The sequence below is a fragment of the Plodia interpunctella genome, chromosome 1 (genome assembly GCF_027563975.2).
Source record: "Plodia interpunctella isolate USDA-ARS_2022_Savannah chromosome 1, ilPloInte3.2, whole genome shotgun sequence".
NCBI classification, from domain to species: Eukaryota; Metazoa; Arthropoda; class Insecta; order Lepidoptera; family Pyralidae; genus Plodia; species Plodia interpunctella.
This window is the reverse complement of record NC_071294.1, coordinates 1,332,480-1,359,459: the sequence shown is the minus strand read 5'-3', so window position 1 is coordinate 1,359,459 and position 26,980 is coordinate 1,332,480. Positions and strand designations below refer to the sequence as shown.

The 26,980-nt window shown below is 35.8% G+C and overlaps 5 protein-coding genes across 6 annotated transcripts in view; 3 read left to right on the top strand and 2 right to left on the bottom strand.

Annotated features, from left to right (window-relative positions):
- Positions 1–746: 746 nt before the first annotated feature.
- Positions 747–4,617, bottom strand: LOC128673699 (adenylate kinase isoenzyme 1-like). Of its 2 annotated transcripts, none has more exons than XM_053751731.1 (5): positions 4,463–4,617; positions 3,269–3,490; positions 2,450–2,608; positions 1,868–2,014; positions 747–1,054 (listed from the first exon to the last, which is right to left on the bottom strand). In XM_053751731.1, the coding sequence occupies exons 1-5, from the start codon at positions 4,490–4,492 to the stop codon at positions 824–826; spliced, it is 789 nt and encodes a 262-aa protein (XP_053607706.1). In that variant the 5' UTR covers positions 4,493–4,617; the 3' UTR covers positions 747–823. The 2 variants fall into 2 exon arrangements, with proteins under 2 accessions (XP_053607706.1, XP_053607715.1); XM_053751740.1 differs by having other exon boundaries at positions 1,874–2,014.
- A 443-nt stretch (positions 4,618–5,060) lies between these two features.
- LOC128673690 (uncharacterized protein) lies at positions 5,061–7,093 on the top strand. The gene is made up of 4 exons (XM_053751718.1): positions 5,061–5,671; positions 6,099–6,329; positions 6,666–6,869; positions 6,956–7,093. Exons 1-4 carry the CDS (start codon positions 5,287–5,289, stop codon positions 6,997–6,999), a joined length of 864 nt encoding a protein of 287 aa, XP_053607693.1. The 5' UTR covers positions 5,061–5,286; the 3' UTR covers positions 7,000–7,093.
- A 79-nt stretch (positions 7,094–7,172) lies between these two features.
- LOC128673742 (calcium and integrin-binding protein 1-like) lies at positions 7,173–10,280 on the top strand. Its single transcript, XM_053751801.2, has 5 exons — positions 7,173–7,353; positions 7,569–7,603; positions 8,336–8,583; positions 8,882–9,083; positions 9,583–10,280. The coding sequence occupies exons 1-5, from the start codon at positions 7,303–7,305 to the stop codon at positions 9,602–9,604; spliced, it is 558 nt and encodes a 185-aa protein (XP_053607776.1). The 5' UTR covers positions 7,173–7,302; the 3' UTR covers positions 9,605–10,280.
- A 439-nt stretch (positions 10,281–10,719) lies between these two features.
- Positions 10,720–11,441, bottom strand: LOC128673732 (uncharacterized protein). The gene is made up of 2 exons (XM_053751789.1): positions 11,228–11,441; positions 10,720–11,106 (listed from the first exon to the last, which is right to left on the bottom strand). The coding sequence occupies exons 1-2, from the start codon at positions 11,364–11,366 to the stop codon at positions 10,796–10,798; spliced, it is 450 nt and encodes a 149-aa protein (XP_053607764.1). The 5' UTR covers positions 11,367–11,441; the 3' UTR covers positions 10,720–10,795.
- Positions 11,442–11,843: 402 nt separating this feature from the next.
- LOC128673559 (uncharacterized protein) overlaps positions 11,844–26,980 on the top strand; it is a 52,926-nt gene continuing 37,789 nt past the window's right edge. The window contains exons 1-2 of the mRNA XM_053751496.1: positions 11,844–12,147; positions 12,228–12,464. Of these exons, the coding sequence (XP_053607471.1) occupies positions 12,089–12,147; positions 12,228–12,464 (296 nt within the window). The 5' untranslated portion in view covers positions 11,844–12,088. The remainder of the gene's footprint in view (positions 12,148–12,227; positions 12,465–26,980) is intronic.

The following is a 26,980-nucleotide window of genomic DNA, read 5'->3' as shown; positions in this document are numbered from 1 at the left end:
AACTTTGAAATTTACAAAAAAAGAATTTTCTTACCAGCCATGATTTGAAAGTCCGCTATTGTAAAAAAAATGTACTCTATTACTTACATACTTACCTATTTAACGTTTTCCCAACAGACCCCTCAATAGTATTTTATTTATTTATAGGTAGGTACTATTTTTCATATACATTCCGATTTTTCAATGTTTTTATTTAAATTTTGTTCTTTTTATATAGTTTTTTTTTTCACATATTAGAACGCGTTTACTCGGGGGATGCGTCGGTATACATAATAACAATCTATTTCTGTTTAACAATTTTTACATTCAATAATTTGTATAGGTACCATATTTAATTACATGCGGGGCAGACAGAGCCAAGAGTTGCGAAACTACAAGTACCATATTTTGCTGTACCTATAGTGGGCTTATTGGTAGATATGGATAGGGATTGGTCGCTAGCCTATCGCCTATGGGAACCTCCAGTTTTAGCCCTTCCCCTTATGTTATAATTAGTAGTACTTTGGTACAATTTATTATATTGTGGTAATAATAACCACAGTATATTAAAGAGTACCACGTACAATAAGTCATATTTACCTGCTTAATAAACAGACAACCATCACTTGGGATGAGAGATTTCCATTTTTTTTCTCGGGGTTCTATTACAAGGAAAAAGGTGCAGTTAACTACCACACTGAACGAAGCATAATCACAGGTTCTCTCGTAACATAGTCCTGCTAAACTACTTTACTAAAAATCGCACATAAAAATAAAACTGCTGTATTGAAAAGTAACATTATTGTAGCAAAATAAATTAACAAATTACACTAAAAAATCACTTTTAAACGACTTCGCCCCCGGAGTCCGCTGTGGGGGCGCCAGAGCTCGGAGCCACCGCCACGGGGCACACGGGGCACTCTGTCGGGGCTGGGAGGGGCTTCACATTCATGTTCGGGGCAGAGATGGCGGTGGGGGGCTTCTTTTCAGCCATCTTGTTGGATTTCTCGATCGTGTCCGAGAGAATTTCTTTGAGAGTTGACGCTAGCGCCTTGGGGTTCCCTGAACTGTCCAGCTGCAGGAGCAAAGAGCACTTGTTACTTTATTACTTTACTAGCGGCCCGTCCTTGCTTCGCTCAGGTAAAACCTTAATAAATTATACATGTAAACCTAAAACCCACATCAAAATCCGTTGAGTAGTTTTAAAGATTTAAGCAAACAGAGATAAAGGGACAGAGAAAGCGACTTTGTTTTATACTATGTAGTGATAGTGATGTAGTGGTTATCCCACTTAATTTTGCATCTCGCAGTCACTTTGGGCAGCGATTCTTACATGGCCCTCAGGCATCATCTTCCCATTGGTGTAAAAATAGCAATAGATGTATTTACAGTGCAATAGCTATTGAAAAGTTATTGAGAGAAGATTGTGACTTTAACAGAATTAACTCCTTCGAATAGTTACGCCTCTAGAAAAATATATTTTTTTTTTTTACAAAAATTGTATAATTATATGGTATAGATTTTTTATTATCCCAGGATCTTCGCAATTGAAATTGCGGTGGAATTATCACTGTGACTTACAAACTGTCGAGTTAATCGTAAAGGCAATGATTTAGGATAGTATTATAGATATAGGAATTGAATTATTGTATGGGTAATATTAGAAATTAAAAACCAAATGAATATAGAAGAAAAGGTGTAGATACAAACGCTAACCGTTTCAACATAGCTGACGGTTTCGTCAGCTATGTTGAAACGGTTAGCGTGTCTACAAGTGTTTACTTGTAGACATCACTTTGTGCGCAGACCCTGATTATTATCACTTATTGATCTCGTACTCTTCAAATGAATAAGTTACGTATTAGGAAGAGAAGGAGTAGATACGAACACTAACCGTCACAACATGACCGCCAAACCGCTTGTGGACATTCTTGACTTTGTGCGCGGCCTCTCTGATGATGTCTCTCGCCGCGTTGATCTCAGATTCTGGCCTTCCCAGCTCGGACAGCTTGTTCTGCAACCTCGTGGCTGCTACCTGGTGTTTTCAGATTAATTTTAGAGTTCAGACATGGGAATGAGAAGTCTAGGCAGATTTCGGTCATTGTGACATCTTCAACAATTTTGTGCTCACTGGTGTGCTTTAGACGACCTCGGTGGCGTAGTGGTAAAGTTCTTGCCTGAACCGAGAAGTCCCGGGTTCGATCCCCGGTCGGATCATGATGTAAAATGGATCTTTTTCTAATTGGCTCGGGTAATGGATGTTTATCTATATGTATATGTATTTGTTATAAAATATAGTATCACATAACACAAGTCTCGAACTTACTTTGGGGCTAGCTCAATCTGTGTGATTTGTCCTAATATATTTATTTATACCTATTTAGTCTGAGAAAATACACACGAATCACCCTCATCAACAACTATTGTGAAGAATGACTACTATTGTGAAGATGAAGAAGTTCCTACAAACCTCATTATCCACTTCCAAAGCGACAATCTTTTCTGGCCACTTGACCTGGCGGTTGAAAATGTTTGACATCCTGGGGTTCTTCGGGAACCCGACCAGGATAAAGCCGGTCGCGTCCTGGTGCGCCAGCATCGTCTCTTTGATAAGATCTACCGTTAATTGCTGTGGGTAAACATATTCACAATTTAGAAGCACATTTTTGATGGCAAATAAATAATGCTGAGGAAAATATGGAACGCTTTCGGCATGATGCATCGGGATAAGTAGAGGAAATATGACGTAACTACCATCAATAAAGTGAGATAAGGGTAGGTGGATAATGTTATAATATTCCACTTCCATAAGTGCCACTTAAGTACCACAGTTGATTGGCATAATTGCAACAAATTCCATCTGGCAAACATAGCGATATTGGCAAAACAGAAAACTCTGATCCGATGAGATTCCGTTTTATTGTACTAGCAGAAAGTTCTTATGACTGAGCATTCATTCCTTTTAGGAATATCTCTTATTGTTAGTTTAGAAAGTAATTATTTTTTTTGTATAATATAAAATGTGCATTAGTAGGTACTACCTAAGTACTTAGTTATATTATCGTCAGATCATTTAATGATTTTGAATAATTTGAATATGGATCGCAGTCCACGAATACTAATCACCAGCTATCGTCACCATCATTACGTTATACTTATTTCCACACAGATTTAATCAAAGCCCGTTTGGTAGTCGCCTACGTCCACTTTCAATAACTACCATCCCGGTATCCCCAACCTTATTCTCTACTGTGTCTTCCTCGAGTTACAAGTGAAAAAGATTAGTAACCTCAGGTAATTCTTCTTGTGCCGACAGTTTATCGGCAATGAGGCGGCCTCTAGTCGTGTCCTTCGTCGCCTCAGCCCGCACCAGGTCACCCGGCCTGATCATCGTGTACCCGGTGATGTTGGATATGGTCTGCGCGACAGTCTGGTTGCCAGCTCCAGGTACCCCGTTGACGAATATAACGGGAAGGTGGCGGATCGGAGCCATGTCGTAGCTTGCCTCTTCCTGGAATATGAGAAGACATTAGTTTAGTAGGAAGTTTCGTCGAATTTATTTTCTTTATAATCGCAAACCTACGGCTGTCGCTAATTAATCGAAAAGGCATTCGAAAAGGTGAAATTTCGAGTATCTATTGTATTTCGATTAACTTTACTTTTAAATATAATTATTTCAATGTCGAACGAAAATATTCTTGTTGTAATCCCTTACCTTCCCATCGCTAGGTTTTTGGAAATATGTCATAGAAACTCTTCGTGCGAACAACTACCTATTATAAATCTAGCAGCTTTTGTCCCAAAGCTGGGCAAAAGGCCCTCTCAGGCTGCGAGACCCACTCCAACCAATTAAAACGACAGAACGTCTCGATATTCCCTGACAAAAGTGGAGTTTAGTACTTAGTTAGTTTGTAGTACTTATACGATAGGTACCACATACTTTATTGCATTAAGCTTAAGGCTCGCTTTTAGTTAACTGTAGGTACACATGTAATAAATCTAACGTACAGACTTTAAACACAAAGTTAGGTACCTTTTAATCTAAGTATCTTATTTCAGACTAAGCTACCGTACTCTAAAAGGCTTTCTGTCTTTTTGTAAGAATTGACAATTTTATAGTTATACATATTTATAAACAACTAGATGTTGCCCGGGGCTTCGCTCTCGTTGTAATTTTGAGATAAAATATAGCCTATAGCAATCTTGGATAATGTACCTTTCTAATGGTGAAAGAATTTTTGAAATCGGTTCGGTAGTTTCGGAGATTACCCGCCTCAAACATACAAACTCACAAAGGCTTACCTTTTTATAATAATAGTATATAGATCAGTGCTAATGACGAAATAATCTATAGCTAGTTATAATTTGCTGTGAGTGAAAATTTTACCCAGATGCAGTAAATGAACTGGGTACTAGGTACGTATGACCTACAAACATCAAAGTTGCTTAATAAAACCACTAACTGCTTAATGTAATAACTTACATCCTCGTTTCTGGTGAAGACGCAACCCATATTGTCCCAAATGTATAAAACTAACCAGTTGCGTCTATAAAATTAATTATTTCCGACTTTTTGAATGTAAGACATCTTCAAATAAATGACAAATGTTCCAATGGACGTTATAGATTTTTGTCAGAATTTTGAATTATTCCTTTTGACGTTAGTTTTTTATTTTTAGATACCGAATTGTACTCTGTGGATGGGAGTATAGAGATTTTAACTTTGGGCAGCGTTAAAAATAAATCTTACAATTTTGAACATTCGGTTGTGATTTACAAACGGCCGCCTGCCTGACGCAAACCCTCCTTGGGTATAATATTCTTGTCTGTCGGTTGCAAGGCCTATGTTTCGATATTCACGTATGTTTGAATGGTCCTTCTAGGGCGGATAACGTGATACTGAATCTATATCTAATTTGATTACGCAACCGTGTAACTACAACGTAAAGTATATGGAAGGACAAATCAATCTTTTTGTCAACAAACAATGCTTCACCTTTTAGACATTTCCGCTAGTTAAGTTCTAAATTAGTTCATCGTATTCAATTCGTTATTTCGCCTATTCATTCTGATATTTGCAGTCGAATTGAAACTAGATAAGTGCGCAATGATTCCTCAAAATTAGTTTTTGTGATCATTCTGAACATGTGAACATCCCTTAGGTATCTACGTTACCTAAAACAATAAGTACTCATTACATATAAGCTAAAATAAGAAGTACTTATTACATAACAAGCTTCATTAATGATCAGAGTGCAGTCATCGTTTGAAGAGAAGAAAAAAGAATTGTAATACTGGCTGACAACAATGTTCAAATACTCAAGAAAAACTATTTTAAAATTGTCCTCTACAATCGTTATCGTGGTAATAATTTGGAAAATAGAAGCCAACCCAAAATGCTCCGACGATTCACCTCTTATTGTCCCAAAATACCATCTAATGGAAAAATGCTACAGATCTAAGCTTGGATTGGCTGCCAAGGCCAAATACACATCTCTGGTTAGTTGCCTAAGGCTTGGCATTGAGAAGAAGGCTTTATCTTTGAACTTCAGTCCTCGTGAAGCGGCGAAGATGATGAAGGAGCCGTTGGAGTATACTTGTGAGGTATTAAAGTGCGCAGAGGCTGACGGTGGCCTGTCATTGGTCAATGATACGAGATTCGATTATTACAGCATTTATGCTAGACCTTTACGTAAGTAAAGTAACTAAATTTATAATTGTAATATGTACGAGAATGGTGTACCTATACCTAAAGTAGAATAGAGCAGTAAGCCATATAACATTTTAAAACGGCACTAAATAAATAAGTGTCTCGTTGAGTTTGGGGTCTCAACGCGACCTCAGAAAGACTTTGGTCCATCCTATTTATGATCCTAACCGTTCCCCGCCAATCAAAAGTTAGTGTGCCAACTACTTAGGTACCTATTGTATATATATTTTTAATTTTCGTAGAATAAAATATGCTTGTTACCAAACTAGTCTTTAGGAGGTTTTGCGTTTGATACCAGTAACCCTGTATATTATAAATTCATTGCAAATTCGCCCCATTTTATAGAGTCTAATGCAAGTTGAAATGAGATGGTTAATTCAGTTAATGAGTTAGCTGAATTATATTTCAGCAAATATGAATTCCACCTGCGTACCAGCCACTGGAATGTTCTTCCTCATCACCCAGAGGTACAACTACACAGAAGGCATGAAGCAATGTAGGAACATTAGCGGAGTATTGGCTGACGTCACGAGCGAACAGAGAACCGATGCGCTAGCGCAGCTGTTGGCCGGGGCCGGTGTGGACACGGCCTTAGTAGGGATGAGGAGGAAGAATGAGAGCGTCTTCTATGGGGCCCATGGTATGTTGACGTTGGGCCGTGACGACAGCGGTTGTCAAAAATATATAGAATTATAAATAAGAAAATATTAGATAATAATTTATTGTCATGTACCTGTGAAGTTCTTGGTATAATCAAAAGGTGTTTAAACACAGATAGCAGCGCTTTATCTCTTTATAATTATCTGTTTCCAGAATGTGAAAACAGATAAAGATCAATTAAAATTAAAAATAAGCTATTTATGACTAGAAACTGTACCTAAACACTAGTGTCTTTTCAACAACTTTTTGAGATGTGTGTGACGAAGAAGTGGGCCGTTGAGCATACCTACAGTGTACCTATTAATTTAACTTTTAGGTGACTCGCTAGAATGCACGACATACCGCGCTTGGGCGCCTGGACATCCTAGACGATATTATAATAAGTATGATTGCGTGGTGATCACTCGACAGCGGACATGGAAATCCACATCATGTAACAAAACGTACCCAGTTCTTTGTGAGTTAATACCCGGAGGACCTTATAAAAGGGGCTCAATATTTGTCTCTAGAAAAATTAATGGTTTGTAAATACTAACTCTGAAATGTAATTATGTAGATTTAATAGAGAAGGATACCTATCTATTAATGTGAACATCTTATTTTCAGTTACGGACCCTGCAAGTAATCGTACTGATAATAACAGTAATTAAGACCTGTTGAGTACCTATAGTGAAATTTTAAGACATGCCAGAAAAAAATAATAGATTTATATATATCTAATTAAATTCTTTTTTCTATAGCTTCATGATTTATATTAAGTTTATTTTCATTTCAAATAAATTCGAATGCAATAACAAAACGTAGATGTCAGTTTGACACTTATTTTGCGTTGCGTACCCCTCCCTCCTATCTATACCTCTTTGTTGTGCAGTAGTTTGTTTCTTCTGTTTTGATTAAATTTAAATCATCTTGGTGGTAATAATTAAGATCTCGAAGAAGTAATTTCTATTGATATGGGTCAAGGAAAGAGCCAATTTACGGAAGAAGAGCTACAAGATTACGAGGTAGGTACCATTTTATTATAAAAATATGGTTCATTTTGCTGTTTTTCTCTCATAATGTAGTTATTTTATAAATGCTATTATACCCAAAAGTCATTTTATAGATTTCCAACCAAAACATAATAGTATCACACCCTAAAATTGTAAAGAAAAACTGCTCACTCTCAATTGGAAGGTATTGTGAAACTGTGACTAACCAATTATGATTTAATTTGCAGGATCTTACGTATTTCACGAAAAAAGAAGTACTCTAGTAAGTTTCATCTCTATTTTTAATAAAATTTACCTAATAATTATTATGTCTTAGGAAGGATTCAGAAATTATTCAAAATCATTAATTCAGAATGTTATTACATTTTATGTAGTACATCATATACTGCAATGCTAGAAGCTATGTACAGACTAGAGACAGCTTCAGACTGAGGCATGCACAAAATTAGAAAATAGTTTATTCATCTCAAAAAATTATTACAATAATTCCTTAACATGCCTAAACCCAGGGCTGTTTCAAGACTGTACAAACATGGCTTAAAGTTTGGCTTAAACTTTATTGTAAGACTACAGTTATAATTTCTAGAAATTTGAAACAATCAACAACAAATTTATTTATTGACAATATGCTAGTACTGTGTACAATATGCTGTTCTTGCAGCTCTAGAGCTCCATGAAAATATGGGTCATATTGAAAAAAATTGTATCTTCTAAAATTTTAATATGATTTAATTAATTTTGCATATAAGTGTTATCAGTGTTGGCTGTTATGTCAGTACACTAAGTTTTAATTTAGGGTATTCCTTCATAAAAGTTTGTGAACTGCACTAGTAGTTTAAACACCTCCTAGTATAACACTGCATTGGGATCCATCAAAAAAGTTTGCAAAATAGCGAATTTGCACTAGCAGTTTAACACCTGCATAATATGTAGTATAACAGCATTTGTCTTTAAATGTTCAAGTAAATTTATTATTTCTTATTATAATTTCCAGTGCACATCAAAAATTTAAAGCCCTTGCCCCAGAGAAAGTAGGCCACAACAAAAATGCCAAACTACCCATGGCCAAAATCCTGCAATACCCGGAGCTGAGGGTCAATCCATTCAGGGACAGAATCTGTAAGGTGTTCAGCTCAAGTAATGATGGAGACTGCACATTTGAAGACTTCCTGGATATGATGTCAGTGTTCAGTGACACAGCGCCTAAAGCTGTCAAGGGCGAACATGCTTTTAGAATATTTGGTAAGATTAAAATTTACTTATTGTATGATACACTTTCTTCATAACTTTTTTGTTTGTCTTACTGATTTTTTACATCAGCTTCAAAAAGTTGCCTTTCTATAATTCAATAAATAAATTGCTTACAATAATACCAGTCCCCCAGACTGCATGCTCAATGATGATGTAAGAAACAATGAGAGAGTTTTATAGTGTAAAGAATTCATTAAAGGAAAAGACAAACACACTTTTATAATAGTTATCAGTTGGCTTAGAACCATAAATTAGGTCTCTCAATCTCATGACCTCTGGGTATTTTTAGATTTTGATGGGGATGACATGATTGGAGTGTCTGACCTCCGGGAGGTGATCGAGAGGCTCTGCGGTCCAGATCTGAAGCTGAGTGACTCAGAAATACAGCAACTTGTCCAAAATGTGTTAGAAGAAGCCGACTTGGATGATGATGGCGCTTTGTCGTTTGCAGAGTTCGAACATATCATAGACAAAAGCTCTGATTTCTGCCAGTAAGTTTTTTTGAATAAATTCAACAATAATACCTTGATGCCATAATATATGAAAACTTTAAAGTATATTTTAACTTTTTTATGAATAACAGGAGTGCCTTTACATACCTTAACACTACCTAGCAGTAGTCCTGTGACTACAAATTGTTAATAAATGACGTAATATATAGTTTTGAAGATTGTTTTTGATGGTATACTCACATGATGCGACAGAGCCAGCCTCATAGGAAAACTCAGTTTTATTTAGTTTCAAATCTGTCCTTATATCACATCACAGTTTTACAGAAAATGCCTATATCCGGCCCTTTGCTACATTGGCTTGCACAGTGTAATGTTGCCCAAAAGGAAATCATTTAGAAGTCTGTTTCCTAATACCACTGTATTGTTCACATTCCCGCAATAAATTAAAAACTTGCGTCTCAACATTTGTGTTGATGGACCCCATATAAGAAAATAACACTTTTAGAATGTTGCCTTAAACAAATCTTTTTTATTTCAGGGCATTCAGAATAAGGCTGTGAAGATTCCAATGAAATTCTGCAAGGTGTGGAATATAGGGAAACTTCTATAGAACTGTCATCCTGGTGCATTTACCTGCAGTGTTTAGAGACTTTGTTAAATTTTGAAACAATTGCTCTAATTGGAAATACTTGGTTAAACTGTTTTTAAACCAGATCAAAAATGCTTCCAGTTATGAACCCTCATTCCTGGTTGTCACACTCTAAAGCCTGGGCTTGGGTAAAAGAAACTCTAAAATTTTGATAACTCACCTGAGATTTATGCCCGGCTGCCTGCTTACCCTCTTGAATCTCTTTTCTGAAACTGAGGGACACTGCAGTGTTGCCATGATGCAGACACAGAGTAGGCAGTGTTTGCATTATCATTTTGAGAATCTCTGTAAAGATAGTCATATACCAATACTGCCACACTTATACCTAGATATTTCATATGATACTTTATTATGTCAAATCAATTTATTTTTATTAAAAAATTATAATGCAATCTACAATTCTTAATTATAAGCAACCATGTTTTAATAAGTGAAGTGTGTATTTTTTATCTGTTTGTTATTCTATTTTCAAAATATAAATTTAAAATCTTAGTATTATGGACTAAATGCAAGAATCTCAAATATTTGTTTATAGAATTTTATACCTAATTATTATTGCTAAATAAATGTAATTTATGGAAAATAAAGTCTTTTATTATAACCCCTTCAACATAAATTGTTTAGTCACTTTTATTTATTTATTCAAACTTTATCAATATAGTACAAAGGGAGAATTTAATGCTAAAATTCACTATCACTCACCAATCGGGAAACACTGAAAGATCATTCATAGTGACTTTTGTATGAAATATGAATTAATAAATAATACCAATAAGAGAACCAGCACAATGGTGCTGGTTCTCTTTTTACAAAAGATAGGCCCCATGTAGTAATAAATGTTGTATTCAAGAAACAATTAGCCAAACATATAATTTCTATTTACTGAACTTGTCTATTATGTTTAGTTTATTAGTGTGACAACAAATATAATATTTCTTGTATTTTGTTTTCTCAGGTAAGTGATGTAAAATATGTCTTCAAACCTAAACCTAATAAAAAATGGGTCTGAAATTGAAACCAAACAAATTCTCTATAAAAATGTTTATTAAAATTAGATTTAATATAGAGATAGCACTTACAATTTAAAAAATTACATGAAACATTAGTTCTGTAAATATCCCGGGAGCTTCATTCTCATGAATATCCAGGTTGTGAAGAAAGAGACAAGAATACACAAGAAAGCTACAGACACAAGTAGGATTCTATTCAACTTTGGAGTGGAAGGGTTGTCAGTGCGGTCTAGGATAATGAATCCTAGTCCTCCCAGTGAAAACAGGAAGCTTGACGCTAGGCCTTCCATAATGTATTGACCGTTGACGCGGTTCGGCATGAACGCCACGGGTCTACTGTGCCCATGCTCGTCTGTAGTCGACCCCACACTGGGTGGTTCCACTATCACATCATAAATAATACCTGCAAATAAAGAAGTGTACTTCATTCCTATATCACCTAAACGTCAACTTTTACACAAGCCGTAGGTACTAAAAACACGAATCTGATAAGAATGCTATAAGATAAAGTGGCACAAACTAACCTCCAGTGACCAAAAAGTACGATAACAATACCAATGAGAATGTGGTCATAGCTGACGGGGGCTGCAACCATGTTGGCTTCTTTATCTTAAAATTAGGTAATTCGAGCACAGTAAATGGTAAGGAATATAATGCCTCCATAGTTTCCACAAATGCACCAAAAGTTTGTCCGGCAAATTCAATGAACGTTGAGTGAGTAGTTTTGTTGACGTCGATGACAGTGACAGCAAATTTCAATGAACAAAAAATATACATAACGACTTAACCAAAAATAAAACGCACAGTTATGTATAAACTTTTAAAAGTTTTAAGATATATCTTGGTACTTATATTGACTGTTCTGCGTGAGTTCATAAATTTCTAAAATAAAATGTTACCAATATTCTAAAATTGCTTTTTTATTGGGATTTTAAGTTACCTATGGTTAATGAATTAGTTATGTATATTTTGAGTAATGGAATGGAAGACATTCTTAATTTTCGTGACCAATGGTATCACGGTTTGAGTCCTAAATGTCTGTTTCCTATTGGTGGATAAATCAGATTGACAGCTATAACATCTTTTCCACCAATCATATCTCAGTAAATTTCAGAATTGCATGTCACAAGTGTCAAATTTATTGAATAGACTTTGTAGTAAAATTGGAAAAAGTGTGTTCTCCTTTTTTTAACGTCCGTTACGTTACACAAGCAGCTGTTTAATTATTGTATTAAATATTAGTAAAATGAATTTAATGTGAATGTGGAATGTGAAATTAATAAATGTATAATATGTGTTTCTTACATAAGTTAAAAGGCGTTGTGAAAATGTGTTAATTTTGCGCCCAAAATGAACTTTACTGTGGATATTTCACTAATTTTACGATGAAGGGCGGGTTGTGCGTTATCTACACGTCTTTACTGACAATTTCAGTGATTTCGAGGTGAGTAAATGGCCTATGGCACATAATATAAGTAAAATTAATTGTAATGAATGATGGCTGATGGTCACTTGGTGTTTCAGTTGTGCTCTCTTCATCTTGGTGGTTTCCGATGTTTTGCAAGGCGAGGGTGATGCGAACGTGAACGTAGACTTGTCTGGATTGCACAATGTCAGTCAGAAAGTGGCCGGTGTTGGGCAAAATGAGCCAGTGGCTGGCCCAGATGGTCGCCAGGTGGCACCTGAAGAAAACAAAGGATTTCAAGATAATGAGATGACATTTGCTGAGACTCTGTCCCTGAACTCTGTGACAACTGATGGGTAAGTCATGCTTTGATGAATTTAAAAAAAAAACATGATTATTAAATTACAAAACATAACTTTATTATGCTAACATAATTTTGATATAGTGCAATATATAAAAATACAGTAGATTAATATACAATAGATTAATATTGGAAAAACATAAAATAAATATAATGAAATACTTAAAAAACATTAGGTCCAGCTATAAATTTTTCTACCAGGTGACAATGTAACAGCTTATTGAATTGAATGTTATAGTGCTTAGATTTAGTAGATTAATATTGCAAAAACATGTGTTTGTGTCGTAAGGCCCCCACATGGATCCACATAGTGTCCATGGGGGTCACAGTGCTTCACCATCTCCGACGGTCCTAAATGGTTTGGATTGAATGATAACCCCCTTTTAATCTGTTGTGAGTCCCAGTCTCTGAGATCACTAAATTGAATTGAGTCATGTTCTGTGTATTTTGCGCATTCAAGAGTAGAAGACAATTTATTAGTATTAACATTTATTTTAGTTATTTAAGTATTTAATTTTTATTATATAAAAGGTGGTCCAAATGGCTATTATAAATTGGTCCAGAGCTGTCATGTAACTTAGCAACTTAAATAGCATACTTTATAACTACATCTAATATGAATTCATGGTAGATAGTTAATTATTTAGGAGACCCTGATCGTCCATAGAAACCATTTGAGATATGAGAGGTAGCTCATAATTTACTTAGTAAACAATCATGTAAAAAAAAAAATTAGGTAATTTAACTAAAATAACAGGCCTTATCGAAAATCCTGATGTACCTGTTAGTTAGATCTGTGATATGCACATAGCATACTATCATACAAAATGTATGTCGAATTGGACACGATCTTTATCATCTTGGCCCACATATATATATCCATATAGTGTCATACGAATTTCCCGTTACGTAACGTCATGAGTGTCGTGGCGCTTATGGCGCCATGCCTATGGCGTGGCGTGGCGAAATAGTTGCCGCAAAACGTACAAAAAAATAAACTTTATATAGATGTTTTTTTTATATTCACGTTTCAAACAAACATACGTAACCTATATAATAACAATATAATTTGATTTTACTATTGCTATAGAAATAATGCTGATTTTTTCTTTATATTATTGGTGAATAGAAAATAAACCGAATATATTCTGAGGTATGAAATCAATCGATTTTCTTTCCGATATCGCACGACCTACGGTTGTGGCAGTTGAGCCGCTTTCGCAATGGTCGGTCCTTGGATGGTTTACCGAACTCCTTCATGCTTCGAAAGTCGGGAGTAATGTTTGCCAATACGTACAATTTACGTCTTAAATTGAAAAAAAAAATCGTTGCTTTTGCTAGGTCCTACTCTTGTAATCCACGTGTGATCTGACTAAAGATAACACGTTATTGCGCACCAAGCGAGTCGGTCGATGGCATGTGTGTTGAGTTATCTCCATTGTATCGAGTTTTGATAAGTCTGCAGTTTGAATAGCAATAATTAGTGTGCTAGATTTAGGTACACTTTTAAAAATATTGTACGATTGGTTGCGCATGCGCAGTATTTTTTTTTTTTACTGGGAAACGAGCAAGCGTTGCCAATTTTTTCCAGTCTGTTACTAAACCTCCAATATAGTCCTTAATACGTTTAGTTTCATATGTTTTTGTTAGATTCCCTTTCTAAAGATTCCTATTCATATTATTGCGGCGTGTTAAATGCGATATTTTGAGGTCTTGATAGCTAGCTCAGTGGTTCACTGTCCCGATTAGCCAATAACGTTATTACCATTCCCGCTCGAGTCTTTAATTATTTTGATCTAATATTTCAATCAAAATGTTAATGGTTCAAAATTAAGTGTAAAGCATTAATTTGAAGTAGGTTTAGTTACCTTAAATTCATGACGCACCTAGTTAGGTTTGATATATTATTAGAAAAAAAATTGTAAGAAACAATAATGGTAAGCCCTTCTGGCATGACAGGGACCAACACTGTTCAAATGAGTTTCTTTCGGCATTTCTTCTCAGTAGTGTACGTTCCGAAATGCCAGTAGTTTGTAGCTTGTGAGAAATGACTATTAATATAAAAATTGACGTGAAAAAGTGCCTGGAAAGGTCTAATTTCTGAATAAATGATTTGAATTTTGAATTTACCTACTTATTGGGCGAAAGTGAAGCCCCGGTGCTTGGTATGTACTAAAACAAAATAGCCAAGTACGATTTATTCCATTATCATAATAATGTGGCCACATTTAGTTAATTTTATCATGAAATACACACCCAGTGGCCCCCGGGTTGCGTCTATTAATTTGGAACGTAATTTTGCGTCATGAAGTACTTATTGATAATAGTTTTTAATAACTCAATATTAATCATGCTTATCGCTATGTTATTCATTAACTAAAGTAAATAATTGAAATTAGGCTACATTTCTGTATGTTTAGTCATATACTTTTTCTTATTTAGTACATTCTCTTTCTAATCTGATCTTATTTCCCGTCTCTTCCTCAGCCGTTCAGCTTCGATGTCCATGATCCGCTTTTTTACATTTTCGTCTCCACTTCGCATGTCGGCATCCCTAGTTGTAAGATTTGGTGCTTTGTTTCTTTTAATTTCCTGTAGGATTCGAACCCACGACCGCACAGTCGTCGTACTGTGCGGTCATGGGTTCGAATTGTTTGATGAGTGTTCGTCGTGAACAAAAATCGTACAATTTAACTACTAAACTTGTGTCAATCAAACTCATTTGTTTATTTTTTGTTGATCCATGATCAAACTCAAGTACCTAAGCAAGTATAAAACGGAAATCGAAAGTTCGTCTACAAATAAATAGCATTGACCGACTGGGTTTCGTTCTCTGACGAGTTGAGGCCGGTGCAGACCAACCGCGTAAAGTTAGATGCGAGCAAACCAACAGACAAACATTCACAAGTACATGTCAAGTTTTCTCTATTTGTTATTTATCGAAGTTTCGCTTTAAATTGTAGTTTCTACTCTTATTTTTATTGCCTACTAGCGGCCCCGGCTTCGCACGGTTGCAATATTATGCATTATATGTACATATAAAAATTGACGTGAAAAAGTGCCTGGGAAGGTACGGAGCGCCAAATAAACCTTCGGAGTTACTCCCATAGGTATTGAAAGTTGTTCAGAATCATGGACTGAGCATGTAGACAAAATATTGCCAGTGTATAAAAAAGTCAACCTGTATACTCCGTGCATGTCGTACGAGGCGACTAAGGGACATAAAGCATTGAAACGTTATAACGGCAACAGCGAATCCCTTTGGGAATTCGGCTGTCGTCTGTCAGATTCGATAAGACATAAAAATTGGATTAATGGTCACAAAATTTGATCGGTATCTTAAAAACTTGTGTTCTATTTTTGACGTAGAGCCACGGACGCTACAGACGCATACGCAAAGATGAGAGATAGGTCATTATGATGATAATAATAATATATAGATGAAAAGAGAGTTGGCGGCGTATTCTATAGATAATGACCAAATAGATAACACATTGATGATTAAAATAAATTAATTTGTTTCTAATACGCTGTGCGCTGTGCGCTCTCATATTTTATATATTTATATTTTATATTTATATCAATGTTGCCTATGGCTGGCCAATACTGGCTCTAAGTACTGTGCTCTTGTTATGTTGGTAATACAGTCATTAACAGCCAATACCTTATCAGTAATACTTTCCTGGCTTATCAGAGACAAGTTGTCCCCGTGGAAAGCCGGAAACTTTTTCCCATAACTGGTTTATTGTACAATCGCGCCTCTTAGCTTAGGGTTGCCAACTATTGTTGCCAACTTTCGATTATAACCAAGGCATTTAAAAATATAGCATAACCAATGTTTTTTGTTAATTTGATTGGATACCTTTTAAATTGGTCGCTCATTCGTTCGGCTTTTACCTGTCGTCTGCTTATCTGCAGCCGCCTGCTGGATAACAATCGTTTTTTGAATTATATTTCGTAATCTTCTCGAACGAGGGTTGTGCGAAATTTGGAGCCTATTTCAAAAATCTGTCTATTTTTGGAGTTGGCAACCCTATAGCTGTGTTCTGGACTGGCGACTTTCAAGATTTCACATTGTCTTGGGGTAATGATGTGTTTAGAGGCTCGATATCCAGTGTTAGCTACACCTAAAGATTTAATTTGATATCAGACGTTATCATTCTATTGATCTTGATCTCAACTAGACGATTAGGTCTTTTAGCATACAATGGCATGTCTGTGGTATGTGATGGTTGATTGTTGAGCGCCAAGTAAACAGAAATGAATTGGGTTTTTAAATGCATCTTCTGTTTGCTCCAGTCGGCTGACCAAATCTACCAAGATTTGGTCAGGACATACCGATGTCTCAACAGTTTTGAATCGTACTGTTTTCCTGGATTAAAGTCCACTTCATACTCCTAAGTAACGTATACGTAATATATGTTTTATTCTACTAAGCAAACACACATGCTTGCGCTTGCGGCCCACTTGATGGGAAGTCGTCACTGTAAGCTATTGGACCTGTAATACAAAATTCAAATCATTCATTAAGAAATTAGACCTTCACAGGCACCATTCGCCTCAAAAAGCTACTAACTACTAGCATTTCGGGATGACCACTGCCGAGAAGAAATGCCGAAAAATGTTGCCGGCCCTCAATGAATATTTTAACGCCCTTTTTGAAGAACTCCATATTGTAGTCTCTGGAGAAACATTGTGCTCTATTAGCTTGTTGCCCGCGGCTTCACCGGCGTAAATTTTCCACGGGAACAGCTGTTTATCAGGGGTAAAAGGTCCATATATCCTTCTCCACACTGCAAACTACATGTATGCAAAATTTCAAGAAAATTGGTTGAGTAGAGAGAGCGTGAAGAGGTAACAAACTTACTTTCGCATTTATAAAGATTTCACTTGAATTGGCTGAGTACCTAAATAAAGCTTGAAGATGACATGACAAGCAAACATTTTCTCATATACCTAGGTAGGTAATATTAATTGGGATGTAGATATAGAATTAACTAGTGAGTTGCCACCTGCTAATTCGTTCATCGAAATCTATCCAATTTACGTAATTGAATGACAATGATTGTACACAACTTTATTAATTTTTCAGAGACGACAATTTGTGTTTAATTTGACTATTATACTTGCAAATAAGGATGATTTGACAATTGTTGAAATTCAACCTTGACAAGTTTGCGTTGTCAGTTTGTCTCGGCAATTAGATTGGCTATACATATATGTACGTACGGCATTGTTCATATTTCGTTACACGTATTCCTAATAGATAGGTACTGTTAGTATCGGTTTCGTTCCGTGCTGTCGTGTTATAGATAAACATATATCATTTCGTTCGATAAGCAAAATGAAATCTTAGTACACATTTCAAATAAAAATAGCATATAGCCTTAGCGACGGTAGGCAACGATAGTATTCCTAAGGAGGGCTAACGTCAAACAAGGCGGCCGGTTGAATTAACAGTCGATTCTTCAAAGATTTTATTACCCCGCGCGGGCTTTGCGACGTCACTGCCTTGAATGCATCTTCTTCATTGTCGTATTCCTCATGGCTGAGGGTCGTGGTCATTACGTGGAATGAAACACACACAACAACTCTCTCGGCACTATTGATGGAGTGGTTTACCACTGCCTTCTCCATTTCACACACTAATTAACAATCAACCAGTGTGCAGGTTTCCTCACGGGAGCAAGTGGTGGTTTATGAAAATAATACATAGTAGGGTACGAACCTGAGACCTTTCGATCCACAGGCGGGAGTCTTAACCACTACACCACCGCTATGCAATAGAATCAAATAATAGATTGTATTCAATCCGTGCGGGCTATAATAAACGGACGAAGAAACTTTTCCCATGATACTCCCATGATATCTTGAATCTGATAAATAATTCAATAGCGAGTGATTTGTCGCAAACATTATTCATATGTGCATTATTGTGCGCAGACAGAAGGACCACCGGGCTCAGACCAATGTTTATGTAAACTAGATATAGGCTGTTTTCACCACTTTCCCCGCGCAATCACGAGTTGCGTGGGATTCCATTGATTTACAACTAATGCTGTGGCGCGGGCCGGTGCGAGGATCAAGATTTAACGGTCCAATATTCATAATTTTATTTATTTAGTTAACTACAAACAATAATAAATAAATATATTAGGACAAATCCCACAGATTGACCTAGCCCCAAAGTAACTTCTAGACTTGTGTTATGGGATACTAAACTCAACTATACTATATTTTATAACATATACATATATAGTTAAACATCCAAGACCCGGGCCAATCAGAAAAAGATCATTTTCCATCATGGCCCGACCGGGGATCGAACCCGGGACCTCTCAGTTCAGAGGCAAGCACTTTACCACTTCGCCACCGATGTCGTTGAATAATTGCAAGTAACAAGTTTATTTGTTTGACAAATTAAAAAGCCCCCTACTTTCAATATTCATTTCGCTACAACTTTTGAACAGCTGAACCGATTTTCATGAAAAATGGCTCTAAGTGGGTACACTCGGGATAAAATTATCTATGACACAAAAAAAAAACTAAACAAAAATCGGTTCGTCCGTTTGGGAGCACAGACAGACAGACACGTTAAACTTATAACACCCCTCTTTTTGCGTCGGGGGTTAAAATATACTTACAAACAAATTGCGTGCTTTCTCTCCGAAACTTAAAGTTAAATCGGGTGATTTTCGTAATTCTGAACTTTGTTAGCTGGAAAAGATCAATTTTTTGTTGGGTCCGCGTTTGTACGCGACTTTTTTTTACTGGTTTCTATTGAAAGGTTCAAGTTTCGATCGAAACTCAAATTTCCATTTATTTTCATAGTTTCGGTCGGACACTAATTACCTTATGGTTTATATACGTTTGATTAATGCTCATTGAATCCATGTCAATCATGTTTTCTCCTCTTCATTGTTGTATTTATTTAAAAAATAAAATATCGTGTATGGTCCAAGCATTTCTGTTTGCTGTGAGTCAATTTGCCAGGTGTATAGCCTTAGATTTGTCATCATTTTATCACAATCGATGCAGCGCCCAACTATGCGGTTGTTCCAGCCAAACTCGAAAATAGGAACGAAATGTACTATAATATCCAAATTGGCTGCAGTTTAATTATAGTTTGTAATTGGTATAATCATAATTTCGACAGATAAGACATAAGTGATTATACGCCTGTGATAGAAAGGTCGAAAGTTCGAATCCACTTATCTACATCGTGTCAGAGAGAATGTGTGGCTGAGTTTTTATAGATCACCGCTTCCGTGAAGGAACATTGAGAGGAGACCTATGTACTCTGTCTGATAGAATGTTAATTTCATTAGTCCGTTCCTACTGCCAATAGATGGCGGTATTCGTAAGTCATATTCAGATGCCTTTAGGAGATTTTGACACTAGTGTTAGCAATAATACACTCGATAGCTGAAAATACAGAGATGTCGGACCTGATACTAATTGTTATCATAGATATAATTCCTTTAGTCGTGTGTATGTTTGTTACTCTTTCACGCAAAATTTACTGGGCTGATTGTTATGAAATTTGGTGCACGGGTAGAATATAACTTGTAATAACACATTGGGTACTTTTTCTCCTAAAATTTCCAAGGGACGAAGCCTCGGGGCGCGTCTAGTCGTACATAAAATATCCTCACATCGGCTCACACAAACATATGAATCGTATCACAGCTTCCGATATCACACGCCATCACGGCATCACCACATTCACAACTCGCGTAACGACGTAATTATGTAAATCGTTTACGTAAAGTTATTCTTGACATTGCAATGTTCGTATCAACGTAAATTAAAACTGATTGACAATGATTCTTTTTTATAGTATAACTAGCTTTTGCCCTATGTGAGTAAATATTCAGGAAATCCCTTGTTAGTGCTTCCTACACTGTCCTAGGAACCTACAAACCAAATTTCAGCTTTCTACGCCCAGTAGTTTCGGTTGTACGCTATCTGTCAGTCAGTCACTCAGTAACGCAAGAGTTATATATATATATATATATATATATATATATATATATATATATATATATATATATATATATATATATATATATATATATATATATATATATATACAAGCTAACACCTATTATACAAGCTAACACCTATTTCCTAGACACCAGCAATTCAATGTCACAGCACGGATGCTTAGATTTTTTTGCAAGCGAGGTTCTTTACTTTAAGTCCAACCAATTCAACACAGCTAAGGGAAGTTTATTCCATAGTGAATCGCAGAATTTTTGACAAATGTGCAGACAACTATATTGTTAAGTTCTATATTGTAAAATTTGAATCAATATCTAGTAAACACAGATTTAATGCGTAAATTTACTCTCAAAATACATTGTTATATGTCATAATATGCGCACGACATTGGCAGTGTTATATGGGGACAGGTATTTCTAGACTAGAATTTGCAGCTGTTATTTTAGACTGTGGCTCAATACATTATATGCTTAACTTTTTGCATCGAAGAAAATTGTAATGTCGTCTTGGTTTCCATTGCTCAGTCGTGTTCCCTTGTTTTCTGTAGGGTTTTGATACTGACATGTTTGACGTTGACGTAAGTCAAAACTTCATACAATTTATACGTTCTTCTGTGTTGATCCATAGAAGGATGTCAACGTCACAGAGGACGCCGCAGCGCAACCGAGCAATAGTAACACGCTGCAACTTGTCGGGATGAGCTGATAGGCAACAATAACATTCCCAAGCAGGCGGCCGGTTGTAAACAACAGACTAATTATTGATGGTGGACCCCGTATTCTTATATCATTTTCTCTTGGGTACAATGTAATCGATGCTAATATTTCATAGATCCTAAACTAAAGCATTACATACCGGACAACAAGTTATGCTAAATATAACATTTCGTGTTTCAGAATGCGGCTTAGTAAACCAAATTCAATTTCGGTTGGCGCATAATGTTTGCCGGCAATTTGTCCAATGTGACATTTATTTCTTCTGCTCACAGATTAATTGGTAATGCCTGGTGAATATTGGATCGGGCCATGCGTAATAGAAATTTAGTTGGTAGCGAGGGCTGAATTATGTGTTTTAAATGATAGCATAGACGGCAGGTTAAGGGTTTAAATACTAGCTAGCTTTTAAACTTAGCCCCATTTAAGTATCTCACTGCTTAGCAGAGACCTCCCCTATTCTACCTTTTGACATCCTTTATATTTCGACACATTTGTCAGCTACGTGAACAATCAGTCTTAGCATACCGGCCGCATAATATTTAGATTATACGAGGGTAAATCAAAAAGTTCTTAGAATGACATATTGATATATTTTTTTGTGGGTAGTTTATTATTATTTTTAAAGAGTGATTATCGTATAATGTTTATGCTCAGTTACAATCGATTCGGTCGTATCGTTTACAAGCAATAAATTATTAAGTGCCAAGGGTATTCCAACGTATTGAAATATGGAAAAAAACGAATTACGTGCGGTGATAAAGTATCTGTGCCTAAAAAAAATGTCCACTAAGGAAATTTTTTTGGATATTCAGGAGACATTAGGGGATAATGCTTTACCCTATTCTACAGTAGCTTACTGGGTTTCGGAATTTAAAAGGGGTAGATCAACTTGTGAAGATGATCTGCGTTCCGGGCGGCCGTCAACCTCCATCACAGAAGAAAATATCAAAAAGGTCGAGAAGTTAGTTCTGGAAGACAGAAGAATAACTATAAAACATTTAGCCGAGGTCCTAAAGATTTCATTTGGAAGCATCCAATCCATTTTAACAGATTCCTTGGGGTTCAGAAAAGTGTCGGCAAGATGGGTACCACGAATGTTAACAGAAGAAAACAAAAAACGTCGTTTGGAAATTTCAAAGCGCAATCTTGAAATATTACAGTCCGATCCGGATGAATTTTGCCGACGTGTTGTTACCGTGGATGAAACATGGGTTCACCATTTTGATCCCGAAACTAAAAGACAAAGCATGTCTTGGAAACGGCCATCATCGCCACCAATGAAGAAATTTCGCGTTGCTCCTACCGCCGGCAAAGTTATGGCCTCTGTGTTCTGGGATAGTGAAGGAATCCTTTTTATCGATTACATGCCGAAAGGACAGACCATTACTGGATCCTACTATGCTAATTTATTTCCAAAAGTGCGTGAAAATATAAAGGAAAAACGGCGAGGAAAACTGTCATTGGGCGTGTTGTTTCTTCACGATAACGCTCCTGCGCATCGGTCCGAAGTTGCGCTCACGGCAATCCGCAGTGCTGGCTTCGATCTTCTTGATCACCCACCATATTCTCCGGACTTAGCCCCTAGTGACTTTCACCTATTTCCAAAATTAAAGGAGCACATCCGTGGAACTAAATATAGTGATGACGACGCAGTTATGGCTGCCGTAGACGACTTTTTTGAGAGTCAAGAAAATGATTTTTTTTTGGAAGGAATTAGAAAGTTAGAGAAGCGGTATACTAAATGTATTGAATTAGAAGGAGATTACGTTGAAAAATAAAATATTTTTGTACACATCTCCTGGTTTTTTTATAGTGATTCTAAGAACTTTTTGATTTACCCTCGTATGTTCACATTTTTTTCATGTTTGTGTTCCACAAATGAAATAGAGCTTACTGTTTGCCATTTTATTATTATGATAAATAGTGATAAATAAGATACCCGATACTGTCATAAAATCTAAAATCATTAAAATATACAACTTTATCCCGAGCGATTCATAGTTATACCAGTAATAGCATTTAGCTTATCACAAGGCTTTGTAAATAAATCGTCCAATTATCCATTATCGTCTATCAGGTCCCTATCTCTCATTAGTCACTATTCGACTGGTCTTGTGGGCGTGGTATCTAGGTCAAATGCTTGACATTCAGGTTTTATTACTCCTCAAGGTAGGTATATAAGGTAGTTCAAATGACATGTTAATTTCAGGCTTACATTTTCCTAATGAGCTGGCATCTAGATTGTAGTGTGTATAGAGCTAAAGTTTAATAGTTCCAAGCTTAATGGGCTAATATAATAATAGCTATAATGAACACGTTGAACAAGAGTTACATTGCAAATTTAGACATAATTACAACCGCTCTTGGTACCGAATATATCAAAATTAAATCTAAAACAAAACAGTTATGAAAATAACATGACGTTAACATTTTCAGTAATAATAATATACCAGGGACGCTTGATTGATCTTTACTATCAGGGATGGGAGGAGAAGTGTCAGCTACTTCTATCGGTCCAGATAAAGGGGTATAAACTGGAGATTCCTCTCATAGTTGAATGAGCTAGTAACCTCGTACTAATTCCGAATCTCATTTACCAATGAACCGGCTAAATGTCGCCTTTGGATAACTCTTGGCTCCGTCTTAGCCGTGAGGTATAATGACGTTATGTTATCTGTATTCTAAACTCCCGTCGATATAACATTAGATGAAACATAGGTATGTAATACATGTACGTAAGAGAATACCAATTTTTCTTCGGCATTGGTTACATATCTTTTGATCAGTATCATGAGCACCTTTATAATATTGGGGTCTATCATGAAAGAGACATGGGACATGAATTTCTCCACGCGGATTATCATCTAAACCCTAGTCAATTTACAGATCTCAAACAGCTTTGTTAGTACCCACCATAAAGTACCCAATACCAGTTTTATTAATATAAATCAGGGTTGGAAAGTCTGTAGGCGTTATTGTGACTCTCGTAAGGCTGTACTATTGTCGCAATCGGTCATTCAACTGTCTCTTGTCCAGCAAATCTATGTAACCATTGTTACTAGAAGGGAACTGTTGAAACAAAAGCTGTAATTAATATTTTGCAATGGAGGTGGCTCCTAAATGGATATTAAAGACATTAAGTGTTGTTTAATGAATATGCGCTGCAGTGCTTCTGAAAAGTTTAGTATCTTTTAACATATGTATTATGTAGCTTTATGTTCATAAGTGTTCAGGTTAAGTTTCTTCTCTCTTACGTCTTATTTTACTTTCTTATTTTATGTAATTACTTTCCATGTTTATTTTATAGATAAAACTCGGTGAAACATAATGTCTGCTTATGGAAAAGTTTAAGAAACGATATGTTAAATTTGAAAGGTAAAGGTTATAGTTTTAAAAAAATCTGAAAAAAAAAAAACAGGCCGACGCTAAGATAATTAACAAGTTCATCACCCGCATTAGAGCAGCTAATTAATAATTCGTTAATTTGATTTTAAACAATGTGCGAAAACGTATGATACAGTCCTTCGAGCCGGATAATTTGTACTTGACTGCTGGAGTGCCTGGCACAATCAGACTGATTATTATGTTGGAATCTAGATGGCCTAATTCGGGATAGTTTTACTTTCTTGCTCATTTTTTCATTTATCATTTATCATTTATCATTTATTCGCACAAAATATGGCACAGAAAGATGTTAAAATTAAATAGTATCACATATTTTGCCAAACAATGGCATGCAAATGTAGGTACATAAATATCAATTAAACTCTAAAATTGTTAATTTCCAAGATTACATTATGTCAACAATAATTCATTTTATAATTTAATTTCAAATAAACACAATTTAATTTAGTCATTAGTTAGTCAAATATAAGTAGCACATTACATTAAAGCATTAGTTGTCATATTTAAAATTTACTGTTTAAAAATTCCTGAATATTATAGAAATATTTGTCTACAAGCAAATCAAACAGTTTATTTTTAAAAGGTCCAAGATTTATTTTATACCTTTCTAATTGATATTACTGTCTCAGATATACGCAACGGCCTACGAGTTTGATTCAGAGAAAATTATATCTAACTGCGACTGAGTTAGATGTTTATTGCCCATTCAATATGCATTCTTCCCAATCACTACCAAAACTAACTATTTATGGACTTCTAACTTCTCCAAACTCCTTGTAAATACACTCCTTAAAAATACTTTTTTTTAATGCAGTTATAAGTGCAACATCTAGCAATTAGCTTTATAATCGAATACCTTGGTCTTACCCTATTGATTTAATGTTAATTCCTGACCAATTCCCTTTTGGTCAGCGTTGCGTGCTAGCTAGAGGTACCGCTGATTGGTTAGTCTTATTGGTTAGTCTTATAACTTACATAGGATTTATTTTCCGACCTGACAATGTCACTATCAGAATATTTTATGTTTACGTGTCGTGTACACAGCGATAATGAATACAAGTTGCTTGAGACTTTAATTACATGAGATTAACAGGGTATTGACCTAAATAACATATAAACAAGTTGTAATTATCTATATAATTATGTTTTCTTTCCTGGAACAAGTTCAATATACGGCTTTTAATTCTTGCGTATTGACCTGAACGGTTCAATATGTTCATGACTTTAGACAGAAATCATCTACATATTATCATTCTACCTCTATTAGAATTAGCAAGTTTAGGTCACTCCAATTAAATGTAAAGACAAAATTGATTTGCAATAATATAATTGAACTTTAAAACAGGTAGGTATATCTGTTATAATATTCAATTATAATATTAACATATATACGTAAATGGTAGAAAAGTCAGACCTTAAATAGCTGGAATGATGTTTTCAAACATGATATGCGTACCAATGAGCACACAACAGGGATGCCGACGATCGTGCGAAGTGTAGGAGAATGAGTAGAACAGCGAACCCTGGGCTCCTATGGCTGTACTAGCAACTTATAGGAGAGAGATTATATTCGGAAATAGTTTGCTCCGCCCACAGCAATCTGAATTAACTGAATCGTTAATCCGACTATAAAGCATACGAGAGTGTTTAGAATGGTTTCATTATTTGTTCACTAGTGTTGAAGGGAAAGCGGTCCACAATCAATTCTTGGTAGGACTCATTTTGGTTCTCAAGTTTATAGGTGTGATACAGGCCTATTTGATTAGACGGCGGCCGCGTGAGAGCTGCTGTTAAACTATCATTACCAGTTAAATGGAAATTAGTTTCGAGTAAAATTTAATTTTACAACATTTTCAATTCACCGCAGAGGTACATACTGTATCTAATAAGTAGTGAAAAGCTAACTAGTTGAGCTCATGACAATATCGATAAACTTTATTGTACTAATAATGACGCTGATTCTATAGAACATTATCGATTGTATTCGATGATTTGTGAGACGATTATAAGAAATCGCATGTTGTGGCTTCACAAATGTCTGTTGTGCTTAGTTTCGTTCGATTAATCCAGCGAGATTACAATAATCTGCCTTGTCAAGCAACGAAGATCACAAATCTCGTGTCTGGCATGTTATTCTTAAAAAGCTTGGAACAGAATTGTGCACCTCTATTAAATCTCAATAGTGGTTGTATATCTAACTCAATATTAATACTGTAAGTGTTACCGATAGTGAAACCACAGAACGTTCCTATAAATCTTGGTAGCTATGCTAATTGCCACCGCGTATGTTCTGTCTGCTTCGGAATCAGCTCTCGCTTTCAGAAAGAATTTCTGCGGCCACCACTGTAAAATAATGAAGAGTACAGAACACAATACACTGTTTGCT

Excerpts from the sequence above, each read along its gene's own strand:
- LOC128673732 (XM_053751789.1), bottom strand. The coding sequence starts at position 11,366 with ATGGAGGCATTATATTCCTTACCATTTACTGTGCTCGAATTACCTAAT. Across the intron at positions 11,107-11,227 it reads GTACTTTTTGGTCACTGGAG|GTATTATTTATGATGTGATA; the intron begins GTTAGTTTGTGC and ends CTTTATTTGCAG.
- LOC128673742 (XM_053751801.2), top strand. The coding sequence starts at position 7,303 with ATGGGTCAAGGAAAGAGCCAATTTACGGAAGAAGAGCTACAAGATTAC. Across the intron at positions 7,604-8,335 it reads ACGAAAAAAGAAGTACTCTA|TGCACATCAAAAATTTAAAG; the intron begins GTAAGTTTCATC and ends TATAATTTCCAG. Across the intron at positions 9,084-9,582 it reads AAAAGCTCTGATTTCTGCCA|GGCATTCAGAATAAGGCTGT; the intron begins GTAAGTTTTTTT and ends TTTTTATTTCAG.
- LOC128673699 (XM_053751731.1), bottom strand. The coding sequence starts at position 4,492 with ATGGGTTGCGTCTTCACCAGAAACGAGGAT. Across the intron at positions 2,609-3,268 it reads CACAAGAAGAATTACCTGAG|CAATTAACGGTAGATCTTAT; the intron begins GTTACTAATCTT and ends GTTTACCCACAG. Across the intron at positions 2,015-2,449 it reads CTTTGGAAGTGGATAATGAG|GTAGCAGCCACGAGGTTGCA; the intron begins GTTTGTAGGAAC and ends TGAAAACACCAG.
- LOC128673690 (XM_053751718.1), top strand. The coding sequence starts at position 5,287 with ATGTTCAAATACTCAAGAAAAACTATTTTAAAATTGTCCTCTACAATC. Across the intron at positions 6,330-6,665 it reads CGTCTTCTATGGGGCCCATG|GTGACTCGCTAGAATGCACG; the intron begins GTATGTTGACGT and ends TTTAACTTTTAG. Across the intron at positions 6,870-6,955 it reads TGTCTCTAGAAAAATTAATG|TTACGGACCCTGCAAGTAAT; the intron begins GTTTGTAAATAC and ends TCTTATTTTCAG.